At 53.7% G+C, this 11,782-nt stretch overlaps 1 protein-coding gene across 1 annotated transcript in view; it reads right to left on the minus strand.

The window, feature by feature from the left end:
* CFAP46 (cilia and flagella associated protein 46) overlaps positions 1-6,652 on the minus strand; it is an 88,098-nt gene extending 81,446 nt beyond the window's left edge. The window contains exons 1-8 of the mRNA XM_029245175.1: positions 6,590-6,652; positions 6,024-6,148; positions 5,738-5,869; positions 5,015-5,079; positions 3,267-3,431; positions 2,282-2,405; positions 1,718-1,812; positions 755-865 (exon numbers count right to left, since the gene is read on the minus strand). Of these exons, the coding sequence (XP_029101008.1) occupies positions 755-865; positions 1,718-1,812; positions 2,282-2,405; positions 3,267-3,431; positions 5,015-5,079; positions 5,738-5,869; positions 6,024-6,148; positions 6,590-6,638 (866 nt within the window). The 5' untranslated portion in view covers positions 6,639-6,652. The remainder of the gene's footprint in view (positions 1-754; positions 866-1,717; positions 1,813-2,281; positions 2,406-3,266; positions 3,432-5,014; positions 5,080-5,737; positions 5,870-6,023; positions 6,149-6,589) is intronic.
* Positions 6,653-11,782: the final 5,130 nt, after the last annotated feature.

The following is an 11,782-nucleotide window of genomic DNA, read 5'->3' on the forward strand; positions in this document are numbered from 1 at the left end:
AAATGATTTACAACCTACTTTTTAAAAACGGGGCAAAAGAAATCATTGGAAAATTAACGAGAGAAAAAAAATGTCCGTAAATATATGAAAAAAAGTTCCACTTCGCCAGCAGGGAGTGGACCTGCAGTGGAGTCAGTGCAGTCCTAGGAGGCGGGGCAGGTGTCCTGGTGTCATGTGGTCCCCTCTGTCCCCACGGTCCCCCCTCTGGAACCTCCCAGGGCCCCTCAGGGAGGCTGTGCCCAGGCACGAGACAAGCAGGACCTGCTCTGAGTTAGAGCAACTCAGAGAACCTGATGAAAGAGCTGAACTGGGGGTACATTCCAGACCCTTCTTTCAGCCTCTGGCTCAACTACCAGTGCCCAGGAACCCGATCCAGGACTGAGCTCTGAGCTCCCAGGACTCAGGCAGCAGAGAGCTGACAGCTGAGCTGCTCAGGGAGAGGCGCGCTCCCCTGCGGCTGAACTGTGAGGCGTCTATCCAGAAGGTGTAAGATGGTGTCATAACTTGAAAACCACTTGTGATTAGAAGTCGAATTTGAGTTTAAAAAAGTATGATGTGAAGTTTCATAACCCAAGTGCTGCCAAACAGTACACACCTCAGGACATAAAAAGACTAGACAGAAATACACTAAAACCTCCACAATGCTTGATACTTGCTTGGGTAATGATGGTTATGTGTTGGTTTTTTTCCACATTTTCCTATAGCTACGAAATGCTGTACATAGATGTGAAACTGGAAAAACATAAACACTTACTTTTCCTCTCTGATTGAAGGAAGGTTCTGGTGATTGTAATAACTTAAACATTTATAGGTATCCTTCAGAATTTTGTTGGTATCTTCAGATAAATCATTTTTATCCAGTTTTCTAGAATATAGATTGATTTAATCAAATATTAAATAACCAAAAGATCCTGTCAGATTTCTTTAAATTCTCCTAAAAAAATCTGAAGTCCATGAACTTGTGTCCTCACTGAACAGAAGGCCTAAGGTAACACCTTCTCCTTCTCCATTCTCCTGATGACCTCTCACGCCCTCCTCCCTCACTGCCAGCCCAGGCTCTATCTCCCTCCATCACTAAGGACGGATCCTGAGGACACTGTGCACAGGCCCTGTACCCAGAACGAGTCCCACACCAAGAGCCCACCGAAAGGGAGGCTTGGCCCTTCCCATCTGCCCAGATCCAACCCAGACCAGCACCTGCCTCCCTCTGGACAGCTGTCCTCCCCACTCACACCAGGATCTTCTCACTCACACGCTGGAATCTCCTCACGCACCCACACCAGGATCTCCTCACACCCCGGGTTCTCTTCACTCACACACACCGGGATCTCCTCACCACACACGCCAGGTTCTCTACCATCTATTTCCCTCTCGCCACAGCAGGTCTCTACCTGGGTATAATCTCCCCCATGCACTGTCACCCAGTCCCATGAGGGTCTCACCCACGACTACTCTCTTTTTGTTCAAGCTCATGGTCAGGTCTCAAGCTTCCTCTGGCAGGGCCAACTGAAGCATCTGACGTGGCTGCTGTCTCTCTCTTCTAAAGCCACCCTCCTCACTGCTGACGAGCTGCACTCACTCTGGCGTCCTCCCTGGAGCTTCTCAGTAAAGGGAGCCAAGGCCGAGCCCGCCATCCAGCCTCACCGTCCCTGCACGTGTGCCCCCCACCCCGACACAGAGACTAGTCGGCGCCTATCCGCCTTCCCAAAGCACTTACGCTTTTAGCACATTAATCTGGAAAGTGACAGACAGGCTAATAGAACTTCTCTTTTCTTCCTTTAACTGAAGCTCATCCATTAATTCATGTCGGACCTGTTATAAGATGAAAACAGAATATTAACAGAGGTTTAAGCAAATCATTAGGGAAAGACCAGATATTTTATTTAGCTATTATTTTACAAACATTCCTCCCTTAAAAGTAAAATTTCGTAATTAACAATTATTTTCTCATTTATTATGCTTTTATGTTTAGTTTTTCTTATACAATTTGATTCCTATATATAAAATTAATAGGTGATGAATGCTCTTTACACACTGTTGCCGTAATTACTTAAATTACTAATTTTCTGCTAACTTTTTAAAAAATTCAGTGCTGTTGAAAAGGAAATATTCAGTCACAACGAAGGAAAAGATTTTGTTTTGTTCTGTTCGTGCTGGTACATATGTATGTATGTTTTTGTATCTCTCAGTGGATGGTCTTGTCTGTTTTTTATACATAGTTTCCTGAACAATGGCTTAAGAAAATGACCTCTTTCTACAGTTTGGAATATTCCAACTTTACCATAAGAGCAAATATTTGTCGATACTTCAGCGGCGCATTAGCCTTGATGAACGGGGCTGCAGTGGCACAAAACTTCGCGGCCTCCTCGTTTCTTCCAGCTTGTAGATAACACTCCAGAAGCTCCCTGGATAATACAGAAATAGTCCATATTGAACCTGGATGAAGTCATTTTCTGCTGCAAACGCCTAATAACCCGGTTATTATATTTTCACGTTTTACAAATTTCAGAAAGATGCAGGGATTGGCCAGCTCCTTACCCCACGCCCAGTATGGGGCTCACTGAGCTGAGGCCGGGGCTGGAAAGCTCGGCCACTGCCTGCAAAGGGAAAGGGGACTGTTTGGCTGTGATTACCAAGGACTCAAACAACGGTGTTTTACAGAAAGAGCATAGTTTTACTTATTTTCGGTTAAAGCCTCCCCAAAGAGCTGTAAAGCAGGTGAGGAATGCCTGCACACTCTGGATTCCAACTTCAGGGCCGACCCTCTGGGCCCCGCCAGTAGCATCCACAAAGTCACTGGCCGCAAACAATGCCACCCAAATACAGGAAAGTGTCACCGAGCGCCTTTCAGCCCGCCTGGGGACCACTTGCTGACATCCACGCAGGGCTGTCTGTCCCTGGGGTTACGCGCTCAGGGCAAGCTTCCCTAAGTGGGGCCACCTGGATGCGTGAGCACTCTGGCCAAGCTGTATGTTGCTAGAATGTCTACTAGATTCACAACTTATTTATTTTCAAAACCACAAGCCAGGACTATGACACAGGCTCCCACTTCCTGGGTTCTGAGTAGAAGCACGTGTCCTGTGGTAACACCTGTCTGATCAGGACACCGTGAGGCCATCTGCAGAGTTTAGAAACATGTGCAGACAAGACACACAAAACCTGATTCTAACTTCGGGCTAGAGAGCATTGCCAGGGCTGCGGTGTGAGATGTGGTCACGGGAAGGGAGAGGGGAAGACCAGCGTCTGCCGGGCGTCTGGGGACTCACAGCATCAGCTCGGCCCGCCAGCCTTTGTCATCCTCCTCAGTCTGATTCAACACGCTCACGATTTGGGAGAGGCTGGGGATCAGGTGGTGATGATACCCAGGCTTGAGAAATGGCCTCACCATTTGCCAGTAGAGGACCGATGCATTATACACCAGGAAGTAATACCTGGGGCACAAGAAGAGGGTGGGTGAGGCTCACCCAGAGCCAGTCCGTCCTGAGCCCCTTCCTGAGGGAACCCAGGGCCTCTGTCTCTGGCAGGTGCAACAGCCCTGCCCGAGGCCCCTGGCCTGGCTGCCAGATACACGTGTCGGGTGGATGCAGCATCCTCCCAGAGGCAGCCACGTGCCCTGCTCAGCCGAGTAGGTGGCTCCAGTTCAGACCCCGCCTCAGGCTCCTGGGTCCAGACCAGAGATCCCATCACTCTTTTGGCCATTCTGAAAAGCGATCAGCTCCCCATAAAAGTACCCAATGAGGAAGGCCTCCTTCGGCTTTCAAGGGATAGACAAGAATGGGCAAGTGCAGGGGGCATCGAGGAAGGCTGCCTGGAGGAATCAGCCAGGAGAGCAGTACAGGGGAAGCGGCTTGGGTGGGGTCCCCGTGCGAGTGGATGATGTGCACGGTGGGTGAGGAGGAATGCTGGGGCGGGAGCAGGGCGCCCCGAGAAGCTGGGCCTTTCCCTGAGGGCTGCAGGAGCCCCCAGGAGAACCCGAGTGAGGGAACCCAGGCGCCTCTCTGGAGGGGCCACCTCTGCCTTGCAGGACCCAGGTACCTGGCGGTGCTGGCTGTCTGATGGACGGTGCTGCCAATGACCGCTGCGCCCCAGAGGAGGGCGGGCCAGGCCCGGCAGGAAGACAAGGCTGCCTGCTCCTTCGTGGGGTCTACTCAGACCCCTCATCCACCAGCCCCCGAGGCTCCTGGTCCCCCCCAGGCAGTCTGCACGTCCCCTCAAGACCCCTGCAGTGCAGCATTGACCAGGCCCCTCCCCAAGGGTGCCCACAGCTTGGGCTCCAGGGCTCCAGGGCATGGTCCCCCTGAAATACCCACTGTCCTTAGAACCTCTGGCTCAAGGCCGGGCCTTGCCGTCCAGATGTCCCCGCTGAGGAAGGGTCTGCAGAGCTGGGCCCTGTATCCCCAGCACCTATGACAGGGGCTGGCCAGCGGAGGCCATCCACAGCGACACTGGGAGAAGGAATGAATGAATCTAGGGTTTATACTTAAATGTGCTTTAAACGTTGTGTCCTGTTTAAATAGGCTGTATCAATACCAGTTTGTATGCAAACTTAACAATTTCAATAATATTTAAGCAGTAATTAAGTAGAAAACTGTGCTGGAGTTTCAGGGGAATCACCCCTCCAGACACGATGCCGTGGGCCAGGCGATCTGCCAGGGGGAGCACAGGCCGGTGGGGGCAGGGCAGGGAGGGAGCCCAGATGCCAACCCCCCAGAGAGGACAAGAAAGGGAGGTGCCTGGGGACTGGTCAAAGGCGAGGTTCCCACAGAGAAAGCAGTCAAAAGGCATCTGCAGGTCATAGGGACCTTTGCACAGGGAAAAGGATGCAGCTAAAGGGTCCAGTGTGCACGTGGCCCAGCTCCAACGCTAGAGACGTGAGCCCACAGCCACAGATGCGGTAAAACACGAACAAAACAAGACAAAAACCCCGGCGTCCAAACAGACAGAATCACCTGGCAAGTTCTGGTTCCAAACCTTGTACACACTCAGTTAGAAACGGCCGTTCCGTCATGCTCACCTTGGTTCTCCTTTTGCAAAGTTGATTGCCTTCATATACTGAGTCACGCAATTTTCAAATTCCTCCTAAACGACATAAAGAATGCACAATTAGATCAAATTTGCTACTAGAACATCAATCACTGTTCACCGTCACTCCCCTGAACATTAAGCCTCTCTGAAGACAGCCCGGCCCCCAGGGTGTGAACAGGGGGAGTGGACGCCCACAGAAGCTCTCAGGAGCTCCGCCCCCTCCCTGGAAGCCTGGAAGTCCACCTCCCACCCCACCCTGCGCCCCACCTGTGCTGCAGGCATCACCAGGCACGGGGACACAAAGGGCAGAGGTCAAAAGGACACAAGCCAGACCCCTCAGGGAAAAGCACAGATGGGAAATGCGGCATCTCACTTCACTGAAGAAGAATCTGGTCACCCAACTCCCAACAAAGCCCTTTTAAGGTGAGTCTAGCCTGACGCCGTCTGGAGGTGGGGGAATTTTAACTGCGGCGGTACAAGCTGTGGAACTTTGAGGAGAATGAAAGCAACCTCTCAGGGGAAAAATACAGTAGGACAATTATATATTCATTTCAGGATGGCAAACTCGCTAAGGGTGCGCTTCACCTCGCCAAGACACTCAAGGTTGTGCACACCAAGGCTTCATGATCCAAAGGACAATAAAGAAAATCCGGAGGAAGCAGCACGCAGGGCTGGCAGGGACGCTGGGACAGGGCCCGGAATCGCCTCTCACCATGTTTTCGGTGGACTTGGGCGCACACAGCTGGGCCCTGCACAGGTGCGCTCGGCCCAGAAACTGGGTGACCGGCCCCTTCACCTTGAAGTACATCCGTATGCAGTCCTCGCTCACCTCGGGCTGCCCCATCTGCGCAAGAACACAGACCCCCCCCCCCAGGAGGTTCGCAGAGGGGGCGGCCCAGTGGACCACCCACCAGGGGCTGCCGCTTCCCGATTCTAGTACAAACCAAGAAATCGGGGTCCCCTGAAGGCGCCTCCCTAGGACCCCTGGGATTAATCACCTTCAGGGCCTGTTCTGCACACAAAACAAACAGGTCGGGGCTGAAGCTTTCTGTGGGGTCAAACTCTGATTTCCCCAGGTTGGCGGACTTGATCAACTGATAAGCCCTCTTCAGGGACGCAGCATCTATCAGGACAGGAGTTGAGGCAGATTTGGTCATCACGCAGCCACTGCACCACCAACCAGCAGTGGGGACGGTCAGGAGGACCCGGGACAGGGCTGGGGTCGGGCAGGCAACCCCGTGCTGGCCCCCGCGCTGGCCCGGTCCTCTCCGGGGGAAGGAGCCCAGCAGCGAGATGCCCCGGGCTCAGCCCTCCGGGCCCCGCAGCAGCTCTGCGGCTCCTGCTTCAGGAGCAGCGTGAGGTGAATAATCCTTGAGGAACGGTTAGGAAGGACGAAAGGCTTCCTTTTAAAAAGGCGCCTTAGTTTGCCCAAGTCAGACAAATCCTCGAAGTGCTGGCTTCAAGGGGTCACTGGATCAGGCAGGGCGGCGGTCAACAGGGTGGGGACAGCCTCCCGGTGGGGGGGCGGTGACCGGCGGGTCCCGGGGTCTCCCCACCCACCCACCCTGCTGGCTCTCGGCGCGGGCCAGCTCCTGCATTATGACCGGATCCATGGCGCCGGCGTCTGAGGCGCCCGCTGCCCAACGTCCGCTGGCTTTCTCTCCGCGGCCCCGGGGTTGCCTAGCGACAGAGAAAGGCGCCGGACCTACGGGTCGGCGGCGGGGCCAGACTTGTCCGGAGGCGAACCGCTCCGGCGCCCACCCGGTGAGCGCGCCTCCAGCCCCTCGGAGAGGACGTGAGGGCGAGGCGCCCGCCTGACCGGGGTCGCGTCCTCGCAGGCGGGTCCGCAGGCTCTGCCCCTCCTCCCGCCCCTGCCCACCCCCGTAGCGGGGCTGCCCAGTGCAGCTGCCCTGGGTTCCGATCTGGGTCCCTGCCAGTCCAGGATGCCCAGGGTTCGGGCCCTGACCCTCTGCTGAAACCCCCTCGCAGTCTCCCACAAAGCGGTCCTGCATTCCTTAGCTCATTCATTCATGTATCCTGCAAATAGTTAATTGCCCCCTGCCACTGGCCGGGGCTGAGCTGGGCCTGAAAAGGCAGCCGGGTGGACGGCCGCCCCCGTGGGGAGAGGACATCACACCCACACAGAGTAACTGTGCGCCCGGGTGCCGCCAGGGCAAGCGCGGGAGCCAGGCCACTTGTAGAGGGGTGTCGTCCCGAGGGAGGTGTTGGGGAGAGTGCCCCAAGCTCAGGGCAGTTGGGCTGAGGTCTGAAAGAGGGGCCAGGTGCTAGACAGAGAAGGAAGGGGAGAGGATGTCCAAGGAGTAGGGCTCGCCAAGGCCTGGGGAGGGGCGCGGGGGGTGGGGGGCACAGCAGTGCGCATGGGGTGGGGGCAGGAGAGCGCGACTGCCAGGGCGGGTTCTCGTTCCTACTGCTTTAAGCGGTGTGCGTGGGCCTGAGCATGTTCCGCGGGCGCCAGGTGAAGACTGGGTGACGGACGTGGCGCCAGGGAGGGCCAGGGGACTACACACCCGGGGGTGGATGGGGGCACGGGCCAGCCTGGGGAGCTCTGGGAAAGGGCAGGTGGTGTGGGGCTCAGGAGGACGTCGGGCCTTCTCTCTGGGACATGTGGATCGGGTGCTCAGAGCCCACATTTGTGGGAGGTGTCTGAGCTGGGAGGAGAGGTCCGGGGCTGGAGGCTCAGGCCTGTGAGCAGGTGTGCAGAGGTGGTGGCGTGCGGGTGAGATTGCAGAGGGGGAGCATGGTGGGGCGAGGAGTGCTGGAGGCAGCCCTTGAGACCCCTGGGCCGTGGGCAGGAAGGAGGTGCAGGGGAGACTGGAGAGGTGGACAGGGGGCCTGTGCAGGGCTGAGTCCACAAGCCAAGGCAAGGGGGAGAGAGGGATCAACCAGGTCAAATGTGGCCCAGACAGTGGTGAGGTGAGCCCTGGGAAGTCAGTGTCGGGTTTAACAGCACCCAGGGGAGGAGGCTGGTGACTCAGGAATAGCTACATCTCTAATTGGAGGGGGGGAGGGGCGGGTGTTGGAGGGGGTGGAAGAGTGAGCGAGGGAGAGGAGGCAGAGGGAAAGACTTGGGTACATAATTCTTTAAGAAGTCTGGCTCTTAATGGGGAGGAAAGAGACTTGGGGGAGATGATGTAGGGCCTTTGGTGTCTGGGGAGGTGTCTTATTAAAGGTAAAAGACAATTAAGCACTTTTCAAGTTGATGGGCTTTTATTCGTAAACAAAGTGATCATGGGTGTAAAAAATCCTGTGGCATCTACAAAACTACTACAACTACTACTAAGTGAACTTGGCAAGGAGCAGGATACAGTGCCATCCGTGGATATCAATTGTATCTGTGTATACTGACAACCAACAGAGAAGGGCAGAAACGTACCATTTAAAATAGCATCAAAACCAACTACCTTGGGATAAATTCAACAAAAGATGTGCTAGTACTGTTCCACTGAAAACTACAACATCTTGCTGTGCGAAACTCCAGGAGACCCCCGTGAACGGAGAGGATCGCTGAGCTCGTGAACTGGAGCTTATCTGTGACATGTCCTTCTCCCCAGGCTGATCTTTCTACTCAATGAAATCTCAGTCAGAATCCCAGAAGTGCTTTTCTGGAAATTGAAAGCTGATTCTAAAATTTATATGGAAACACAAAGGCCTAGAATGGCCAAGATAGCCTTGAGGAAGAAGAACAAAGTTGGGGGACTCAAACTCCTGGATTTCAACACCTACTCTAAAGTCGTGGTGTGGGCTTCCCTGGTGGTGCAGTGGTTGAGAGTCTGCCTGCCGATGCCGGGGACACGGGTTCGTGCCCCGGTCCGGGAAGATCCCACATGCCGCGGAGCGGCTGGGCCCGTGAGCCATGGCCGCTGAGCCTGCGCGTCCGGAGCCTGTGCTCTGCAACGGGAGAGGCCACAACAGTGAGAGGCCCACGTACGGCAAAAAATAAAAAATAAAGCCGTGGTGTTTCAGACAGTGTGGTGTTGGTGAAAGACAAATGAATAGACCGATAGAACAGAATAAATAGTTTTGAACCAGACCCACATGGATTCGGTCCATTGCTTTTGCCACATGTGCCACTTCAAGGGGGAAAAGGAAAGTCTTCGCAACAAGTGTTGCCAGAACAAGTGGGCAGTGAACTGCCTGGAACCTGCATCACGCCATGGACAGAGCTAATCTGAGATGGACCGTAGGTAGACTTTAAAAGGAAAATTTAAGTGCGTACAGCTTCTTGAGTAAAACAAAATACTTCACCACCCTGGAGCAGACAACAGTTTCTTAGGTAGGAAATAAAAAATGGCATCAAAGGAAAAGAAAGAAAGATGTCCTCATCCAAAGTGAAGCCTCTGCTCTTCGAAAGGCACTGTTAAGAAGATGAAAAGGCAAACTACAGGGTGGTTGAAAATAATCACAGTGAACATCTAACAAAGGACATGTATCCAGGTTATAGAAAGAAAGCCAATAGATCAATAATAAAAAGACAACACAAATTTTGAAAGACAGGCATAAACTTGAATAAACTCTCAAAAATACAAGATATTTGAATATCCAATAAGCACATGAAAAGGTGCTCAACATCGTCGGTAATCAGGGAAATACAAATTACAAATTTTCAAAAAGAGATGATGTCACCATAGACCCACTAGAACGGTTACAATGGAGACAGCCGACAAAGGTGGAGGTTGGGATTCTTCTGCACTGCTTGTGGGGATATGAAATGTGCTATCACTGGAAAACAATGTTTTTAATAAAGTTGAACATCCCCCTACTCTCTGACCCAGAAATCCTTCTCCCAGGCATTGACCCAGAGGAATGACCACATGTATGCACAGGGACGTGTACGAGAAATTTACACAGCAGCTTTAATCTGAACGGCCCCAAGGTGGAGACAACCCCAAACGCCCAACGGTAGACAGTTGTGGCACAGCCACGGTGGACCACAACTCGGCAACAAGAGTGAACCAGCCACGCAACCCCAAGGTGGATGAATTGGGGCAAAAGCACCAGGCGTGAAAACCATCTGCACAATCCCGTTTCCACGAAATTCTAGGACAGGCAAAGGACACTAAGGTGACAGAAATCGGGTGGGGGCCTGACTGGGGAGGGGTGGCATACAAGGTCCACGTCTTGACTGGACAGTTGGGCACGTGGTCGTATGCATTTTTCAAAATGCAGCGAAGCGACATTTAAAGCAGGAGCATCTTCTTTCACTGTGATGACAGCCAAGCCGGAATGAACCATGAGCTGGGCCCACTCAGAGCCGGGGTCCGTGGGCCAGGCGGGTGGACCAGAACCAGGGGTCAGCCGGCGGGCGCTTTGCCTGGGAAGCTGAGAGAGGCCAGGTGGTCTGGGGAGGACTGGGCATGGAGGAGGGTGAGCGAGTGGGTGACAAGAGGCTCCTGTGGGCCCTGCATTGTGGGGCCGTGAACCCCCAGTGGCACCCGCATCCCCAAGAGGCTCCCGCAGGGCACAGCTGCTCAAGTCCAGGGTGAGAGAAGGTCCCCTGGGGCCCCTGTGGGTGGGAGGCTGAAGGAGCAGGGGAGGTGGGTGCGGGCATCGGGCGGAGGTGACGGGGAGGGAAAGCTGGCGGGCAGGGTGGGGTGGGCCTTGGTGCCCTGGGCGGAGCTGGGCTCTGGTGACGTGGCTGCAAGAGCCCAGAAGGCCAGCCTGCAAAGAGGAAAGTGTCGTGGATGATTTGACAGTCGGCAGCAGAGGGGCAGTAGAGCAGATCTCCCTCACCTGGCCTCCCAGGCTTCAGGGAGATCTTGTCGTACTCTGTCTTCTCCCCTTCTTCCTCGGGAATAGATCCCAGCTTTTAGCAGGCACAAGACGTCCCCAGTTCCTGCCTTCCTTATGAACAGTATGGCCAAGTAACCCAGCTCTGGTCACTGCAATGCAGCCTTAGGGGAGTGTGCTCAAAGGGAGAACAGCCCCTTCTTTGGTCCTTTTGTCTGCTGGTGGGACAGTGGCTATGAAGACTGGAGCTTGAGCATCCATTGTGTGCCATGAAGAGGAAACCTCTGTGCTGGGGTGAAGGAGCCCAGGTCCCCTTCTGTGGGCAGCTGCTCAGTCCTGGGTAGCCTCATATGAGAAAGAAGTACTCTCTCTTGTTGAATTCACGGCTGCTTTGTGTTTCCTGAGACACCCCCAACCGACATCCTCACCAGGGCTTTAGCTGTGCCCGTTGGTGAAGGTTAGGACGCAAATGCAGATCACAGGGCAGTAGGAGGGAGGGGAGACGTCTGGCACATTTTCTGACAAGTGTCTAAGTTTTCTTAGATAAAGTTTAGAGCCCAGCGCATGATGAAATATGGATACACATGTACACACATGACAAAAGAAGTTCTCCCTGGATATCACTTTGAAACCTAAACACCCTTCTTCCTCGGCGTCCGGAGCCGTGCACCACCTTGGAGGGAGAAGGCTCCAGTCCCTGTCAAATTAGCCAGCAATTAGTCCTCACAGATGGTTCTCAAACATGTCTTTGTTTATTCATAAAGACATCCGGCACCATACGCATAGCAGTTATAAAGTATTTATTCCCACCGAGGTGTCTCACAGACATTGTGTAGTAAGAGACTTTCAGAGTCCTAGAGCATTAAATATTAAAACTCCTGTTTCCAGTTTTACAGCAGCCTTAAATATTAAGAGTGGAAAACAAAAGTTATTTTTTGCCGGATGGTATTTCATTTAGCAAAGACAATTCTGGTCAGTCCCACTCTTTGCTTTATCTCCCCAAGAATCA

The sequence above is a fragment of the Monodon monoceros genome, unplaced genomic scaffold, assembly GCF_005190385.1.
Source record: "Monodon monoceros isolate NGI ecotype Baffin Bay Population unplaced genomic scaffold, NGI_Narwhal_1 Super_Scaffold_4, whole genome shotgun sequence".
NCBI classification, from domain to species: Eukaryota; Metazoa; Chordata; class Mammalia; order Artiodactyla; family Monodontidae; genus Monodon; species Monodon monoceros.